Source organism: Furipterus horrens, unplaced genomic scaffold (assembly GCF_987537825.1).
Source record: "Furipterus horrens unplaced genomic scaffold, mFurHor1.1.pri manual_scaffold_3, whole genome shotgun sequence".
NCBI classification, from domain to species: domain Eukaryota; kingdom Metazoa; phylum Chordata; class Mammalia; order Chiroptera; family Furipteridae; genus Furipterus; species Furipterus horrens.
In genome coordinates this window covers 41,241,445-41,260,686 of record NW_028327173.1, presented here as the reverse complement: position 1 = coordinate 41,260,686, position 19,242 = coordinate 41,241,445, and the positions used below count along the sequence as shown (strand labels likewise).

Genomic DNA, 19,242 nt, shown 5'->3' with positions numbered 1-19,242 from the left:
TTTCTCTGTTCTAATTTTTAAATTTAATCTTTATTATGTTTTTCCCATTGCCATTTAGTCCCTTATAACCCCTACCCCCAGTAGTCACCACACTATTGTCCATGTCCATGAGTCCTTTTTCCTTTTTGCTCAATCCCTCTACCTCCTCACACCCTACCCCCCACTAGCTGTCATCTGCTCTCCATCTATGAGTCTGTCTCTGTTTTGCTTGTTAGTTCAGTTTGTATCATTTTTTAGTGCTGTTACTTGTTGTGCTTAGAGAAATAGTTCTAGCTTGTCAGCTATTTTGATCACTATAATTATGGATTATCAGTTTTCAAAGGATTTGACTGAAAAGTAAAATCCTGTTTGTCTGCAAATCTTGGGGAATAAATTGCTGTGTACAGTTGACTTTTCTTGGTGGTGAAGGTTTAAGCTTTTTAGTATCATACCTTTAAATTTTATCTGATTTGGTGAAAGTCTAAAACTCAAGGCATATCTTTTCAACATATTGGTCATAATTTAATCTTTTCTCTGTGATTTTAGCTAATTGTTAAAAAATACTTCAGTTAATGACTTGTGCAAAATTTTTGTATCAAATGGGTATTAATTCAATAATGATGCTCAAATTTTTCTTGGAAAAAAATTCCTTGACATCAGTTTGCTTTCTGTTTCTTTCTTTATAGAATATTTCTTTTATTTTTGTTGTAGAATTTATTAGTGAATAAAGCAGCTTTTCCCAACTAGTCTTTGCTACCTTCTAAAAATCATTTGATCTGTTAACATTTAAAATGTTTGTTGTGGTATCCACAGCAGTGCAAGCTAGATTCAGACGTTTCCAAACCAGACTACACACTCTTTTCTGTCTCACTTGTATTGTCAGTACGACTTCAGATTTAGCTTAACAAATATTGAGTACCTATTACAAGAAATACAGGTAGGTAAAGGGGATACAGAGAGAATTGAGACATGGTTTTTGATATTTTCAGGATGCTAACATAAGCACAAAATAATTCTTAATACAACAAGGAATATGATTTATTCTAAGTAAAGTAAAAACATAGTGTCATGCAATTTGAAGGACTAGCCTGCATCTAGTTTGGGATAAGAAACTACCACAAGATTTATTCATTCATTCATTCATGTGATTAATATTGAAATCCACTAATAGTCTCCCATTCTGTATTCTGTTGCTAGGAACAAAACAGTCTACTCTCTTGGAGCTAACATTCATGTTAATACAAGAAATAGACAAACATACATACAGTATGTCAAACAGCAATAAAAAACACTGCAGAAAAATAAAGCCGGTTAAAGGTAGTAGAGAGGGCTGGGCAGCAGAGAAGGTGTACTGGTCTGTGTCGGTTTGTCAGAGAAGGACTTACTTAACAGAATCTAGAAAAAAGCAGGGGTCCAAGTCCTATGGATATCTGAAGAGAGAGTCTTTCAGGCTGAGCAAGTAGCAAGTGCATAGGATGTGAAGGGAGAGTATGTTTGGTGTGTTCATGGAACAGCAAGGAAGACATTGGGGTTGAATGAGTAAAGGAGGGTGAGAATGGTGGAGGAATAGGGGGACTAGACTATGAAGGGTCTTCTAAACCATTGTAAGGACTTGACTTTTATTCCAAGTGATATGAGAAGCTAGTAGAGGATTTTGAGTAGAGGAGGGACCTGATCACTTGATCTAACTCATATGATGACTCATGTGTTTTATATGGTCATGGGGGAGAGGTCTCTTGTGTAAAGAGTGGGCTGTAGTGGGGCAAGGGGGAAATCAGGGAGACTGTTTAGGAGGCTCTTGCAGTAATCCTGTTAACAGATTATAGAGGCAAAAGAGGGAAAGAAACGGTCAGATTTTGGATATATTTTGAAAGGAGTGATGATAGGATTTGTTGATAGTTTGAGCATACTTTGTGCCTTTCATGAGCATTGGGGCCAGCCAGACATGGATTCTTAAGAACTATCCTAAATCTATTTCATTTATACTTTTAATTTGAAAAAAAAATTTTTTTGAGAAAAACACAGCAGTGACATTTACTTGACACACTTGTGTAGTAATCATTCATCATAAAAGCACAAGGTAGGCCTGAGACAACATGTGTTTCATCAGTAACTGATTTGTACTGAAGATCACTGACTCTTAAGAGCCTTCTCAAGTGCTACCAAGACCCAGGGAACTTATATCACCCTAGGCAGCTTAGCTCATCTCTAAAGTCATGATAACCACATGATTTTCTCTTGGAATTCCCTTTCTTTTTTTTTTTTTTTTGCTCATGAAATTCTAAACATATGTGATTTGCTTAAATTGGATAATGAGTTTTAGCCAACATTCATCTAAATTCTGAGTTGTCATTTTATCATCGAAGATAACTAAGAATCTTGAGAGAAGTAAAAATGTGCTTTAGAGAAATCTTTAATAATGGATTGATTAGTGAGTGTGAAGAAAAATGATGGAGAAATAAATATGTTATTTGGACATCAATGATGAAGAAAAACATTGGGAGATTTTTTTTTCCAAAAAATAAACTACCCTAGTTTAGAAACTTAAATTGAAAACCTTGTATAATTTCTTACATTTTTCCCCCAAGTGATTAAATTCAATTTGAAAGTAATAAAACTCTACTACAATATAGGGAATAATTCAGTGGTTGAAGTGAAACTTGTAGTTAGTATAAGAGTATATTGTTAATTAGAATACATAATCATAATTCAGAGATTGGAATTCCCTACTATCACTTCTAATTTCTATAATGAAAGAAAGCAAATCCTCAGGCAGTATACAGAATTGTGTGAGTCTGTATAGTACTAAAGGGTACATTTTTTGTTTGATTTTATTTAATAAATTTTTCTGCTTAAGTTAGTACAATATATTCTACCTAATGCTCCTGTTCTTTGACATTTCTGACAATATGCCTGAAGTGATGCACGTTACAAAGGTAGTTGGAAATACAACACCAGAGCATAGAAATCTAGGCCAGAGATGAGAATTTCAGAGTCACTCCTAAAAAAGGTGATAGTTGAAGCAGTGAGAGTGGATCAGTTCATTTAGGAAGGGAGGCAGAGCCTGTAGTAGATCAGATTTCTTGGAGGAGAAAAGAGCAAGAAAATCAGGAAAGTAAAATTCTTTGGTTCTATGAGAACACAAATTTTGGTAATTTTTATTTTTTTAAAGAATGTAACTTACTGAAGATTGTATATTTTAATTTCTTATTTATATCTTATCACAGAAATGTATTATTTTTTACTATAGCATATCAACATTTAAAACATAAGATGTCTTAAAACTGTATGAATTTAACAAATATTTATTAGTTACCAATTATGTGCCAGATTGTAGGTATTGTAGGTGCGGTGAACAAAAAACTCTGCCCTTATAAAGCTTATTTTGCAGTAAAGAGAGATAGACAATACAGTATTCCCTCACTTGTAGTGGGTATAACATTCTAGCCCCCCCCCTCCCCCCGTCGGCGATAGGTGAAAATCTGCGAAGTAGGAACCTTACATTTATTTTAGTATTTATATATATTTTAAGGCTTTATAATCTCTTCCCACACACTTATAAACCATTCCCAGTCCCTTATTAACTTTTCCTACTCCCTTATTAACCTTTTCCACACTTTTATAAACACTACTTATATTCTTTTTTAAAAAAAATAATTTGTTTGTTTATTTATTTATTTTTAGAGAGAGGGGAAAGGAGAAAGAGAGGAAGAGAAACATCACTGTGTGGTTGTCTCTCACTCATGCCCCCAACTAGGGACCTGACGTGCAACCTAGTCATGTGCCCTGACTGGGAATCGAACCAGTGACACTTGTTTGCAGGCCAACGCTCAATCCACTGAGCCACAGCAGCCAGGGCTACTTATGTTCTTAAACATATTCTGTACTCTTAAACCTTTGTAACTTTAACAACATACGTACACAGTACCGCAAAATCCAGCGATAAGCAAAAAATCTGCGATAAATAATTAAATATAATATTTTTAAAAATCCCGTGATACAATGAGGCCGCGATAAGTAAACTGTGATATAGAGAGGGACTATTGTAAATACAATAAATTTAGTGTCCTGGCTGTGTGGCTCAGTTGGTTGGAGTATCCTTCTATGCACTGCAAGGTTGCCAAGTTCAATTCCTGGTCAGGACACATGCCTGGGTTGTGGGTTCAATCCCTGGTTGGGATGCATATGGGAGGCAACCAGTCAATGTCTGTCTGTCTGTCTCTTTCTCCATCCCCCACCACCCCTCCTTCCCTCCATCCTCCCCTCTCTCTCTAAAATCAATGGAAACATGTTCTTGGGTAAGGATAAAAACAGAATAAATTATAATATGTAGAATAAATCACCAATATATTGTTATATATTGTAATAGTATTTGATGGGAAAACAAAGGAGGAACAGTGTATTAGTCAGCTTGGGCTGCCATAACAAAATACTGTAGACTGGGTGGGTTAGCAATAGGAATTCATTTCTTTAGAGTTCTAAAGGCTGGAATAGCTGTTTTAAAAGGGGTTGATCAGAGTAAGTTTCACCGAGAAGATGGTATTTGAACAAAGACTTGAAATAAGTGAAAGAATCTTTCCCTGGGAGTTGTGGGAGGGATGGGTGGGTGGGTGGGATGGAGTAGCGGTTTAGAGGGTGGGATGGAGTAGGGGTTTAGAGCCTTCCAAACACAGGAAATAATAAGTACAAGGCTCTGAGGCAGGAGCGAGCCTGGTGTAGTTGAGGAGCAATAAGGAATCCAATATGGCTGGAATGGAGTGAGAAAGGGAGCGTGGAGGGCGCGGGCCCTGGGGCCCCTGTGAGGACTGCAGCTTTTGCTCAGAGGACCCCAATGGAGGGCTTTCAGCAGAGGACTAGAGGAGTGTCAGGATCTGATGTACAGAGGATGTGACCCCCAGCTCCTACAAAGTATTAATAGTACAATCATATAACTTTGGAATTTTTTAGTATAGTCTGTTGTTTAAAAAACAGAATAATTTCTTATTTTGTTTTGTTTTTAAATCAAGAAAATGCCCCCAAAGTAGAAAACTGTATATTCTTGCTGTTTTTTAAACGTGAATTCTGAGATAAAACATGTATAAATGCTTAGTTAAATATAATCCTGTAATCCACTAGCATTTAAAAAAGATAACAGTAGGGTTGTAGTAATGATATTATTTGTAGTTAATAAGATGATATCTTATGATTTTATTTACTTGAAATAATCAGTTAAATTTAGGAAACATATCCCACATATTTTGGTTACCATAACAACTTGGGTGAAAAATGGAAGAACAGATGTTATAACAACCTGTTGATGTTTAGTAGTATGACAGTGTTACCGTTATGGTTATACTGTTCAGAATTTAAATTTGCGTATAACATCAGTTGTCCTTGAAAGAGATACCTTTTTTTTTTTTTTTACTTTCTTATAGGGACTGTTATAAAATATGAATAAATGCGAATAAGGGAAGTTGTATGATAACCCAGGGTAAAAATTTACTTGAAAATTTTATTTTACAACTGAAGGCATTTAGACTGAATTTTTTATTTTCTACTTCTCTCACCAACTGTCTGCCATCTTTTCCTTGGGGTGGGGGAGGAGATGGAAAGTGATACATAGGAAAAATATTTAATTTGGACTTAGTTGTTGGGGTTAGTTATTATAATAATTTTGAATAGAATTAATTTTTTAATGTTCATAGAACTTTCAATGTCACCTTTATTTGTAAACTGATTTTTAAAGCCTAATGTTTAAATTTACTACACTCAGTTTTTACATATCAGAATCACTCAATGGCAGTCTATAAATATACTCATTTTATTCTCATTTCTTTTGAATTCTTTACTTTCAGAAGCTGGGGTTTGAATTCATATGTAAACCATTCTTATGCATTTATAATTGGACAATGTAAATACGTAAATTATTAATATACATCCCATAAGTAAAAAATAGAAGAATGTTTAACATTGAAGTGAAATGTCGTTGTTGGCCGGGGTACACAAACACATACCGTTTACCTTACAGAATTTCATTTTGCCTGACATGGAGAGTGTTGAGGAAAAGGCAAATATCATAGCAGCTACTGTAATTGAATTGGCCTCTGAATCATATAAAACCAGGAAGTCTGACAGTAACATTGTCTAAAACCTTAAAAAATATTATGGTACATAAGATGTGTATCTATTTGAGGCTGAAATGAATGGGCTATTAGAAAAAAATGCTTTTAGGAGAAGGGGGAAAAATGATATTTTTGGAAAACCATGTTTAAAAATGGGAGTGATTTTTTTTTTCCCTTGAAGTATCTTGGTTCCTATTTTCATAGGAAGCTTTTAATCTTATCATGAAACTTCTCTGGCATAAATTTTTTCCTCTTTATAAAATTAGTTATTATCGTTTAGTTTTTATGAATAAGTAATTGCAGTTTTTCTTGATATGTAGTACCTAGAAGAATCCTGATGTGTATCAGCAGTGTTTTCATAAATATTTTAGTTGTTAGTAAGAATAAATTTAGCCATTTCTTAACACATCATTCTTATGTTAGGAATGGTTGGTTATACAATTTTGTTTGAAAACTTTTACTTATTATTTTATCATTTCAGAGGACAATTGACCTGTGTCAAGGTGTCCTTTATTTTAATTTTTTTTATATTTATTTAAAATTTCTAGTTATTTTTATTTAATTATTTTAGGTCACTTCAAAAATTAGTTGGACTTCAATTCCATTGCAGTTTTTGAAAGGAAATGAAGTGAGTAGAGGCAAAAAGTTTCTTACAGGTAAACTCCTGACTTATACAAATATAAAATGAGTCGTCGTCGTCGGCAGCCGTCCGTCTCGAGAGACGATGGTGTAGCTTCTTAAGAGTCTATCTGCACCACCGAGAATGGCTGTGCAGTCCGACTCGGGAGTGACACGGTATCTGTCTCCTCCCGTGTTGAATCGACATCTTGCGATGACGCTGAAGCTACAGAGCCTGGGCAGGGTGATATGGAGGGTCTGCTGTTGCCCATGCAGCAGACCCCCCCTCTCTTCGCAGCTGAGGGATCCAAGGGAAAGACGGAGTCAATACAGCTTGGCTTCAGGTGCGCCGCAGGAGTTGCCGGTGTTGACTACAACGTCAAAGCGCCTTAGGGACTCCGGCTCCGGATTTTCTGTCGGGGTTTACTCCCTTAGCCTTTCCCCTGAAGAGGTATGCCGCAAGGCAGCGGAGGTTTTTTGGAGTCAGAGTTTTCCTTCTCTGATGTACCCTGACTGGAAGATCGAACCAGCGACACTTAGCTCGCAGGCCGACGCTCAATCCACTGAGCTAAACCAGCCAGGGCCAATAAAATGAGTCATATCTGAGATTTTATTTAACTTTTTTATTAGTGAGCAAGCCAGCATGTTACCACTAGCTCAAAGGAAACTTCAACAACATAGGCATTTAGAAGCAATAAGGAATGCTGAAATGAGTTTATAAGTAGGTGCAAAACTGATCCATTCATACAGCAATAACCAATTGCCTTCCACCAGACATAGTTTATGTTCATTTCCATGGAAAGTATCATTTGCACTGTTAACATTTTCTACAACTTCCAGAGTTCTAAAATAGCTCTTAAGACCATGCAAGGAGGAGGTAGCACTCAAGGATGCACTTGACAGGACACCCGATGATCTTTTCTTGCCCATATCAAAGTCTTTCACAGATTTCTCTGTTTTTATTTTCTGTTGTCTTTTATTTGCCTTTCAAGTAAAGGTAGCAAATAAAATCATCTTGTCAGACTAATATATAAACAGAAGTTTTCGTTTTGTTATTTTTAAGCAACTCATAGGCATTATCCTTGTATTTCTTTTCTTTCTCTTAAGGTGGTAGCCTGCTAGTCTCATTAATTTCTATTAAATCCATTTCTGTTGAGTTTTAGGATTGAGGTTATTGATGCTAAAATCTTACGCTTTTTGAAAAGTATATGCTTGCCTTCAGAAATTAAGGGAAAGAATTGGAAATGGGGTTAAAGGGGACTGGTTTTATTTTTCAGGAGAAAGATTTTAACCTCTTATGAGCCATTTAGAACTAAAAATATAGATGAAAAATCAAGGATGAAGTCACAGAAATACAAAAATGACAGAGAAGGGAGGACAGAGAGGAAAAAGGTTTCTTTCTATTAAGAAAAGTTGTTTAACTTTTTATTTTAATTTTTTAAAACACATGTAAAGGTAGAGAATAATTTGACTAATTTAATGAACCCCTATTTTTCAGTCATAATCAGTAGTATCAACTCTTTTGTACACTTGCTTCACTGTCCCTTCTGATTTTTTTTTTCACCTGGAAGAATTTTATTGCAAATTCCAGATATGAGGGCTTTCCTTCCTAATTAGTTCCATATGCATTTTAAGAAGTATCATTTTTTCCCATTATCATATCTAATAAAATTGATATTAATTTCTTAGTAAAATTAAATATTCTATCCATATTCAAGTTTCTGTCTTAAAATACAGTTTTATAATCAGTCTGTTCAAGTCATGATCCATCAAGATCCGTACATTGCATTTGGTTGCTATTTCCCTTACTTACGTCTCTTTGACTTTAGAACATATAACAGTGCCCCCAGCCCTGTTTTGTTTGTTTTTCAACACTATCATTGGCTTATTGAATAAATCTAGTCCCACTCATCTGATTGCTTCTTTGTGGTATGCTCTAACTTGTTTCTCTATAAGGAGAAGTTAAATTTTGGCAAGAATATTTTATAAGTGGTGCAGCTATGCTTCATGTTGCTTTGCATCAGGATTCTCTTACTCTGGCTGCTTCACATTTAGTGATGCCACATTCAGTCAGTTGGTTTGGATGGTGATGGCCTAACAGACTTCCCCTATGGAAGTCTGGTTTGCCCTTGTGTCCAGCAAGTGACTGTGGGGTGATGATTTAGCCCCCTGCAAATATTCAATTCTTCAGCAACCTGAGGAGTTTTTTTGGATTGAGGAACTGTCATCCTCCTCTGTCTCAAAAGATTAACTTGAATGTATCTTCTGTATAGAACAATGAAGAAGTAACTCAGACTAGCCAAATTAACTCTAATGGAATGAAAGATGTTGTAGTCAGTTTTTATCCTATTCAAGAGTAGGTTTAAGAGGTAGGTAAGAGTGCGTTTAAAAAACAATCTTATGAGTGCATAAGATTGGAAAAGAATCATGATCATTGATCTAACTAAATATAACAATAACAAAAATGCACAGCCTCAGAAATGCCCATTTCCCCCCAGTAAGATAAGCTTCAAAGAGTAGAAAAATCTACAAAACAAAAACAAATAAATCTCTGGTCTAATTTATCAGTTTTACTCCATTGAAGAGGACAGCCTAGGTCATGAGAATTACAGAAACATTGCCATCTGAAACTGGCAGGATAAGGCTGATTTAATTACATTGAGAGTGACAAAGAAAGAATGGCTTTAGAACTATAAGCTACATTCATTTCAGAAAATTGCTAAACTTGTGAATATAGCAGAGAAGCTGTAAAACTTTCAGTGGAGGCTGTAAAGAGCAGAATTGTTGCCCCAGAGTAAAAACTTATTATTGCTGGAGGTAGAGCAACATAGCACAGCCAGATTACAGCACTGAAAGCTAAAAAAAAAAAAAAAAGTCTAAAAAATGGAAGATTGAAAAGACAGAAGGAATCCAAAGTGTATATAACAGTGGTAAAGACCAGTACATTCATTATGTCATCATTTCTGTGACTATGATGGTTTCTGTGCCACATTTTTGTGCAGATGATATTTCTCAGGATGAGTTTTTAGGAGAATCCCAGAGCATCATGAATGAGAAGCCCTGAAATGATGATGCCTAGATATTTATATTAATCAAGTGGCTTAATATTCATTGTAAAGATAGGCTCTTAGAAGATGCCAAGGTACAAAGAGAAAATTCCAAGACATCTAAGAGTAAGAATGACTTTGGATCTTACTTTTCAGACACTGGAGAAGTATAAGAATTTAGGGGGAAAGCAACAACAAAGCAAACAAATAAAAAGCAGTAGAACTAATACAGTTTGGTGTGGTATTTAGCCGAACCAGCTTTTTTTCTTTTAAGATGGAAGATCCTTAGTGAAATGTGCAAACAATGTCAGTGAAGTACTCAGTGGCAGTGCTCTTTCTACAATTCAATGGCAATTGAGAATTAGGTAAAATATATAGTTTGTTTATATAATTGTGATTATAGCTTGCATCCTACTATTCTTAGAAAACCAAAGTTCAAGTAAGGAATTAACAAATAATTGAATGACTAGAACAAAAATATTTAACTGACTTAAGAAACTGCTAGGAAAAGTTGTATATTTTCTGTTCAAATGCACATACATCTTTCATAAAAATACTAGTCATATAACTTGGACAAAAACCTGTATAATTAATGTTATGGTTCATGTTGTCACGATACAGTACATTCAGATTAATATAACAAAAATTAAAAGATAGGTGACCATGTGAAAATTAAAATAAAATTGAGTATGTTTAAGACAAGAGAGAAATCCATAAATAATAAGAGCATGCCTTGAAATCAAGAAATTTTATAATATGTAGTTACACTTTTGAGTTACTGTGAAACCTATATGTAAAGAAAATTAAATGTCTCTATGAGTAAGAAAGAAAAAGAGAAAAAATACAGAACTGTAATATGCCCAGACAGAGAGAATACAATTAATAAAACTAAGCAAAATTACAGTAGTTGATTCTTTGGGAAATTAAGTCAAAGTGAAAAAATCATTGGATCAGTTAGTTAGAATAAAATGTAAATAGGATCAGAAGAAGGGCTACAATAATTATAGAGGAAAACAAAACTATTTGGGAGAATGTTATTTTTAGTTAGATGATGTTAATAGCCAAGGTTAAAATCAGAAGTAATTGCATTGTGTCCATTCATGACCGTGCTTGTGTATGAGAATTGCCACAGTGGATGCAGCTAGAAGTAGAAATTATAACTAGAACGAATCTCCTCAAATTAAGTTTTGAAGAGGTAAGGTGTAATTAAATCAAGTCAATAAAAATACTGTATTAGAAACCCAAAGAGTTATAATGAATTACAAAAGAAAAGTGTACCTAGCATTGATGGGGATTTACTTTGGAGAATTTTTCAAAAATTCAAAGAACGAATTATTCAGTGAATAATTAATTCTAGCTTCAAAATATAGAGAACATTGTTAATTATCTGACTCATTTATGAGCATCAGTGATTTTATTTTGATAATTTCGTAAGAGCAACATGTTTAAAAAAATTTATGGACTGGGGTCATTAACCAGCAAATAATATGAGGGGGCACCCCCCAAAAAACAGAATTATCTTCTGGAGAGTGGTCCCTTATAGTACAGGCTTCCCCTGTGAGGTGAATGTTTTAGGAACCCACCTATATCACTGTAGCAGCTGGCATTGTTGAGAGAGGCTGATTTCGGCTTCAGTGGAAATTTTTTTGAAGACCCTTTTCAGTGCGTTTGTCCATTTCACAATGAGTGATTTACAACTGCGCCTGCCCACAGTGCGCTGAAAGTTCAGCGGTTTTTTGAATGACCCCAGTGCCACACCCTCCTCACTATTCACCAGATCTTGCCCCTGAAAGACTTTTTGTTTGTTTCCTCAATGGAAAAAGTCCTCAAAGGGAAATGTTTTGCTGTTGTGGAAGAGGGGAAACAAAAAATGGCAGAAGCACTTAAAAGGCATCAACATCAATGAGTTCAAAAACTGTTTTGAGCAAAGGAAAAAATGTCTCGATTGGTGCATTGCATCAGATGGAGAGCACTTTGAAGGTGACTGAAGTTTAAACATGTAAGAATAAATACACAAAAAATACACAAATTAAAAAAAATAAATTCCAGTTTTTTTTGGGTCCCCCCTCGTACAATACTACTTAAAAAGTATTTACTATAAGCAAGGAGATTATCCTAGATGCACAGGTAGCATAGAAAAAATGCACTCTGTGTCAAGGAGGAAAGTTAGGACTTAACCTTTGATTCTTGTTTTTTCTTTTTCTACTCACTAGAAAATCGTGTCAAGTGACTTCACAAGGCATTAAGAGTCTGTTCCCTTCAGCATCAACACCGCTGCTGGTCTAGCAGAAATCACCGTTCTCTCTCCCTTAGATTACTACCTACAGTCGTCTCCTATTTTAATCTTCCTGTTCCATTTTTCACTTCAACCCCTCAGTCTGTTTTCTTTTTTCAAGGGGTTCACAATATCTGTTAAAAAGGAATAATTTAAAAACAAAAGGAATAACAACCACAATAAATAGAAACACATCAAACTCAAATAGAAAAAATTAATGAGTTCATAATTATATATTTTTAAGCAAACTCATTGGTCACCATTGGATATTGCTAGGGTACCAACTCATTTTTTCCCCCTTTTTATTGAATACATTCAGGTGATACTAGTGAACAACATAATACAGGAATCAGGTGCACAATTACGGGACTGTGATGTGTACACTGTATTGTTCTGTGATCACCACTCCAAGTCAAGTCTCTGTCCATCGCCATTTATCACCCCCCCCTTTTAGCCTCCTCTACTTCGCCCTAAGCCACCTCCTTCTCCAGCAATATATTTTCAATACACTAGCCCAGCGATTCTCAACTTCTTTTTATCTTATGACACACCTAAACTAATTACTAAAATTCTGCAGCACATCAAAAATATATTTTTTTGCCAATCTAACAAAAACAAATAGGTATAATTTTGATTCATTCATACCAAACGGCTGTTGTTATGTTGGTTGTTATTTTATTTTATTTTTTTAATTTCACAGTTTAAGGGAAAAAGGGTCAGTGCCCCTGACTACATAGTCAAGTATTGCATGTTTTACAAATTCTTGCAGCACACTGGTTGAAAATTGCTGCCCTAGCCAGACAGTTTTTTTTCATACAATCTTTTTAATGTAATTTTCCTTCTTAAAACCTTTCGGTGGCTTCTTACCTAATTTAGAATAAAAATCCAAAGTCTTTAAATCCTTAAGTTTGGCCACTGCCTACTTCTCCAGCTTTTTCACATGTCACTTTTCTTAAGGTTTTCTTTGATGCCAGCTGCTCACCCCGAGCTCGTTTCCTCATTCCAGCTCCTTTGCTTGCTCAGTGCCCTGCCTGGAGCAGGCTCCCTCAGCTCTTGACACAATGTCCCCTCCCTTTGGAGGTGTTCTCTGGTCCTCCAACCTCAAACAGCCTCTCTTCCATGCAGTTATTATCTAATACGGAGGACTATTACATTTCTTCACCTACTTTACTAAAATTATTTTGTTGTTTATTGTCTCCCTCTTTCCCTAGAAAGTAAGGCCCCTGTTTACTACTGAATCGTTAGTGCCTGTGACAGTTTCTGAAATGCTTAGAAAATATTTGTTAAATGATTGCATGATATGTAACAAATAGGAAAGGTAAGTAATGTGATATTGCGTTAAAAGTAGAAAATTGGGCAATGCAATTGAATAGCAGTTCTGCTTCCTCATAGAAATTTAGCAAATTTAGAAATTGGGCATGTAGCAAATTAATAGTTGTAATGAGAAAGGATACTCTTAGGAAGTACTGTAAAAATGGTAGTCTGAGGAGCCTTGGGTTTCAATTCTGACACAGCCACCCAACTTTGAGGAGGTTACCCAACCGAACCTTCATTTTGCTTCACCTGTCGAATTGAGATAGCAGTATTTCCTGGGCATTTTATGTATATACTTGTGCATTTGTGATGGCGAGGTCCTGCTTCCTTCTCTTTCCTTCCCTCCTCCCCTCATAAGACACTTTAATGATAAACATTCTACACCAGGACCAACATTTCAAAAGTGGTTCATATGATAACACCCGTTTAGTTAACATTTCTAAAATGTCTGGCACAGTGCAAGGCACATCGAAAGTGAACAGTAAATGTAGTTCCTTTCACTCTAATTGGAACCCTTAGGCTGGCTAATTCCATATTTAATCCTAAGCCTTCCTTGGAATTCTTAGAACTGTCTATTCTTGTTATTGGAGTACATTCCTGCTTTCTCTTACACGGTAAACTCTTAAAAGTGTTTCCCCGTGACATTTGTCGTAATGATTTATTCATAGCTTGTGTTCTGTAAATGTTTGTTTAAAATTCAGCAGGCATTTAAGTGCCTATTATGTGCAGTGCATGAAGTTAAACACAGAAAACAAAGTAAAGTAAATGGAAAGGCATATTCTAGGTGCTCAATGGGAAAATGTTGCTTACTTTTAAAGAGATGAAGGTATATTTAATATGATATATTTGAATTTATGAAAATAAAAGATGTTGACACTCTGAAATGTAATAAAATAAATATTGAAGGGAATGTTAAAAAAGCAGAAAAAAAATTTTACCAACATGTCTGATAAAATTTTTCTATGCAAAATAGATGAAGATTTGATAGAACTATATTTGGTCCGTAACAGGATTCTGCTTGATAGATAGTTGGAGCAAAGACACAGTTCACACATGAAGAAATATTAATAGAAAGTCTTTATGAAGAATGTGTATTTTTTCTAGCAATTAATGTAGCTCAGACATCTCCAAAGTACATTTATTCTGTAAGAGACTTTACTCAAGAAATGTATAATGTAGTACAAAAGAAAAACAAAAAACACTTTAGTACAAAAGCAGGTTGTGCAAATGCATTAAAAACAAAAACAAAGCAGGTTCTAATCCCTTTTTCCTAAGCCTTTTTACTTCCATGATAGCTTTTTTTAATAGATTTTATTTTTCAGAGCAATATTGGTGTCACAGAAGCATTCAGTGGAAGTTACAGAGGTTTTCCATATACCTCCTGCCTCTGTGTAGACACAGTCTCCCCTACTCTGAAAATACTGCACCAGAGTGGTTCATCTGTTACAGTCAATGAACCTACATTGACCCATCATGGACACCCACAGTTCATAGTTTATATTAGGGTTCACTCAGTATCGTAGTTTCTGTGGGCTTTGACAAATATATAATAACATGTATTCACCATTACAGTATCATATAGAGTAGTTTCATTGCCCTAAAAATACTCTATGTCTGCCTGTTCATCCCTCTGTCCCCCATAACCCTGGCAATCAGTGATCTTATTTTGTTGTCTCTATAGTTTTGACTTTTCCAGAATGTCATGTAGTTGGAATTATGCATCTGTAGCCTCTCAAGATTTGCTTTTTTATTCACTTAAGGTTTTCCTTGTCTTTTCATGACTTGATAGCTCGTTTCTTCTTAGTGCTGAATAATATTCCATTGTTTGGACGTCACACAAGTTATCCATTCACCTACTGAAGGATGGCTTGCTTGGTTGCTTCCATGTGTTGGCAGTTTTGAATAAAGCTGCTATAAACATTCGCTAAGCTGCTTTTTGTTCCCTGCCAGTCATGTAACCTCTCTGGAGCTTAATTTCCTCATTTGTAAATTTAGCTGATGAGTGCTAAGGATTCTGAGGCTTGAAATAATGTGGTTATATAGGTAAAAATCATGAAATACTGTTTTACAGGTTATGAATAACTTCGATATGCTTGTATCCTGATTACATTGTAAGTTGGTAAAGGCTTTCTAGTAAAAAGCAGTTTGGTACTTTAAGTAAACCCAAAAGGGGTTAAAAATAACATCTTTTATTTAAATAAAGATTTTCATAAGGTAATTTATAAAAGCCAATCAAAACTATAAAAACAATTCAAATGCCCAGCACTGGGGAAATGCAAAGTAATTTGCATGAGAGCAAGGATCATGACTATCTGTTCTGACCAGTGTGTCCCTAGCACCTACTCAGTTCAATGTTCTGAATATTTGTTGACTGTGAAGCATTGAAAAGAGAACTTAAGGAAAAAAGAGGAACTTTTACTGAATATAAAAGATTGTAGGTTATGACATTCTGTTCTTCCCTTTGCTGCTTTGCATCTCACATAACTAAACTTAGTTGTGGCAGCTGTTCCCTGCTGGACTCCACTTTTTGTCCTCTTTACAGACACCAGTTAAGACCTTGGCCATGTGATATAACAACCATGAAAGATCAGCTTCTTGCTTGGAAAAAGACATCAGTGTAGTTATAGAGGAGTTAAGAATAGACTGTATATCCCAACTTTCCTAGGATAGTCTCAGTTTATGTCTGATGATTCAGTATAAATCTTAACAGGATGTCATGTCACTCTCAAAGGTATCCTGGTCTGGATACATTTAGCCGAGGGCCTTTCTTTTTGCTTTAGTGCTGTAGTTGGGAAACATTTTCTTGTTGTTTTTTTTTCAGTTCAGTTTACTTTAAGGAATATTTACTTAACACACTCGATAGGTACAAGATGTGAAATACAAAGAAAATTCAAACAAGCCCTGTCACCAAAGAATTTGACTTTAACACTTTTTCCTCTGTAGTGTACTTTGGTAACTCATAACCTCATTCAGAGTCAGATGTGCTCCCAGACTCAAGTTCCTGCCCATGCTTCCTCCATTTAGAAGGCCCTTTTCTGGCTTGCCTGTGGCTGCATGCTCCCCTATTCTGTGGAACTTCAAGGAATATAGCCATCTAAGAATCTGTGCCCCCACACATGGCACTGTGGGTCTTTAGGATAATGGACTTCCTCACCGAAAGACTTCTGAGTCTGCTTCCAGGGCCTATGTGGATCCCTTCCATTGGACAGGGACACACACACACACACACACACACACACACACACACACTCACTCACTCTCCCGCGTGCTCTCTCTCTCTGTAAGATCCCTTCCATTGGACAGGGACACACACACACACACACACACACACACACACCACACACACACGCTCTCCCGCGTGCTCTCTCTCTCTGTAAGTAAGCCGGGGAGGGAAAGGGAGCAGACAGCAGGCCTGTGGCAGGAGCTGGGGTAGGCTCCCCTCAACCACATGCACACACGCATGCACACACACACGCTCACACATACACACGCTCTCACACACACACATGCTCACACACACACATGCTCTCTCACACACACGCGCGCGCGCTCACACACACACACACACACACACGCTCTCCCGCACGCTCTCTCTCTCTGTAAGTAAGCCGGGGAGGGGAAGGGAGCAGACAGCAGGCCTGTGGCAGGAACTGGGGTCTGGGGTAGGCTCCCCTCAGCCTTACATGTTCCAAAATCAAAGATTTTTAATTTTAGTACCTGGCCTTTAGGGTCATTTTGAATGTGTGGGAGTATAGAACATATTTTATATAGTAATTTATTACCTTGACTTAGAGCTTTTAGATTAAACAAATGGTATCTGAGCCTCCATTTGCGTTCTTGCCATGGACTCCACAGTTATCTGGGGCAGGCCTACTCCAGGGTAAAACCTAAAATCCTCATTTACCATGTCCTAAGAGATTCTGTATAATCTGTCTTACCCCCTGAACCCCATTCTGCTGCCACTGTGCTAGCTTCCTCACTGTTCCAGAACCCTCCAGGCATTGTCCCATCTCAAGTCTTCCGCTCGCTGCTGCTGCTGCTTCTTGGTATGTTTTTGTTCTAGATACTCGCATGACCCCTTTCCTCATGTCCTCAGGTCTTTTCCTGTTCCCCAAAGTCATTATTTTTTCAGTGAGACCTTGCCTGGGCGGTCTTTCTAAAATTTCGTTACTCCCCCAAATGCTGACTGTCCCCTTCCCTGTTTTATTTACTTCCCTTAACCGCATCACTATCAAAAAGTTAGAAGTAGTAAAAAATGAAACTATTTTTTATCCTAAATATGTTTCTTTTAAAACCCTTTAAATATTAAGATGTTTTTCCCTGTTGATTTTATTTTGTTTAGTTTTTATGTCAAAGTCATTCATGTACCCACTTTAAAGAATCACATGGGTCTCTAAAGCTAGTTACTGAAAGCAGTAGGCCCCTACTCAGCCTTCAGTTTCAAGGGGAACCATTTTCAACTCTCTTAAATTATTCTTTTGATATTTCCTATCATTCTACATAACACACTTATATTGCTACTTCTTAACTTTTCAGTTTTAGGCATTATCTATTTACTTTTCCCCAAAGAGGATGAGGATTACGCTCCCCCTTGTCATTGTCATACCCTGTGCATGCACACACATGTATCCAGCTCTCCCTCTTTCCAGGATGGTTAAATTGTGATTTTGGTTAGATCAAGATTTAATGTTCTAAAAACTGTAAGCACTAGTCACGGCTGAGCCATGTAGTGTACTGTGATTACTTTTCCTTTCCTTGTGGCATTTTATTTTTCTTGGAGTTTAAAATTGTCATGATTTTTATTTGCTTAGGTTATTTGCTTTTGTAGGTTATTAGCCTCAGTTCCACTAAGAGGGCCCCAGTTATGTATATCTTCTTTCAGTATGTTCAGACATCTGTTTTCTATTTTTTCTTTTTCTTGAAAATAATCTCTCAGAATCTTCACATTTTTTCTAATCTGAACCATTTTTCTCAGGATTGGCTTGAGTGTGACTGAAATCAAAGAGATTTTATTTATTTCCAGTGGGATATTGGGCAGTTGTTGCAGATACAGTTTTTTTTTCCCCCAATATTTTATTATGTGAATAAGTTTTGAAAATATAACTATTTACCATGAGTTTGTCTATGGTTCTCTTTTATGTGTTGTAATTAAGATATCTTTTATTTAAAAAAATACAGAATGTATTCTTAAATTATTTTGCATATAGAATATTAAGAATTATTGGAATATATATATGTTTGTGTTGTATTCTTTTTTATATTCTGTTGTATTCTTTCTTTATAGGCTCTCAAAATTAGAGAGAACTGTAATTGCCCACCACTTTCTGGACCAGACCCTCGGTTAGTTTTCAAACTCACCATGAAGCATTTTCTTGAAGAGTCAGAGAAAGAGGACCCAAATAGCACTGTTAAGAAACAGGAAGTGGATACTCTTCCCATTCAAAAACAGAAGCAAATACCATTAACATAAATAGTTGAGAAGACAACTGGATATTGAATTGAAATATATGAGATACTGCATATATGAAGAATACAGCAATCCTTGTCATTTTAATGTTACTTTTTTAAAAATGTTTGAAATGGAAAAAATTGATATTCTCAGTCAAATCATGTATATTACAGGCATTACCTAAATTCTTCTAGGTATTTTTCATGAAATATAGATGTATTCTAATCTATTTTAAAATATCTTCAATGAGGGAAATGTCATAGAATAAATTTATATTCATTTACCCTGTTTCGTACTTGCTTTTGATTTGGAAGGCAGACCTCTGGTGGATGAGAAATCCGAATGTGTAGTAATTGTTAATGCAGAAAGGGTTCCAGCTGAGCCTAAACTGGGTTTCAGAGCCTGGGTGATTATGATGAGCTGGGAAGTTGACAGTCTAAAACATCTGTTTACAGAAAT

General features: G+C 35.9%; 1 protein-coding gene across 3 annotated transcripts in view; it reads left to right on the top strand.

Annotated features, from left to right (window-relative positions):
• Window positions 1-19,029, top strand: part of OMA1 (OMA1 zinc metallopeptidase) — a 66,383-nt gene extending 47,354 nt beyond the window's left edge. For all 3 annotated transcript variants that reach the window (XM_090271647.1, XM_090271648.1, XM_090271646.1), the window contains one exon: window positions 18,619-19,029. In XM_090271647.1, the coding sequence (XP_090127773.1) occupies window positions 18,619-18,804 (186 nt within the window). In that variant the 3' untranslated portion in view covers window positions 18,805-19,029. The remainder of the gene's footprint in view (window positions 1-18,618) is intronic.
• Window positions 19,030-19,242: the final 213 nt, after the last annotated feature.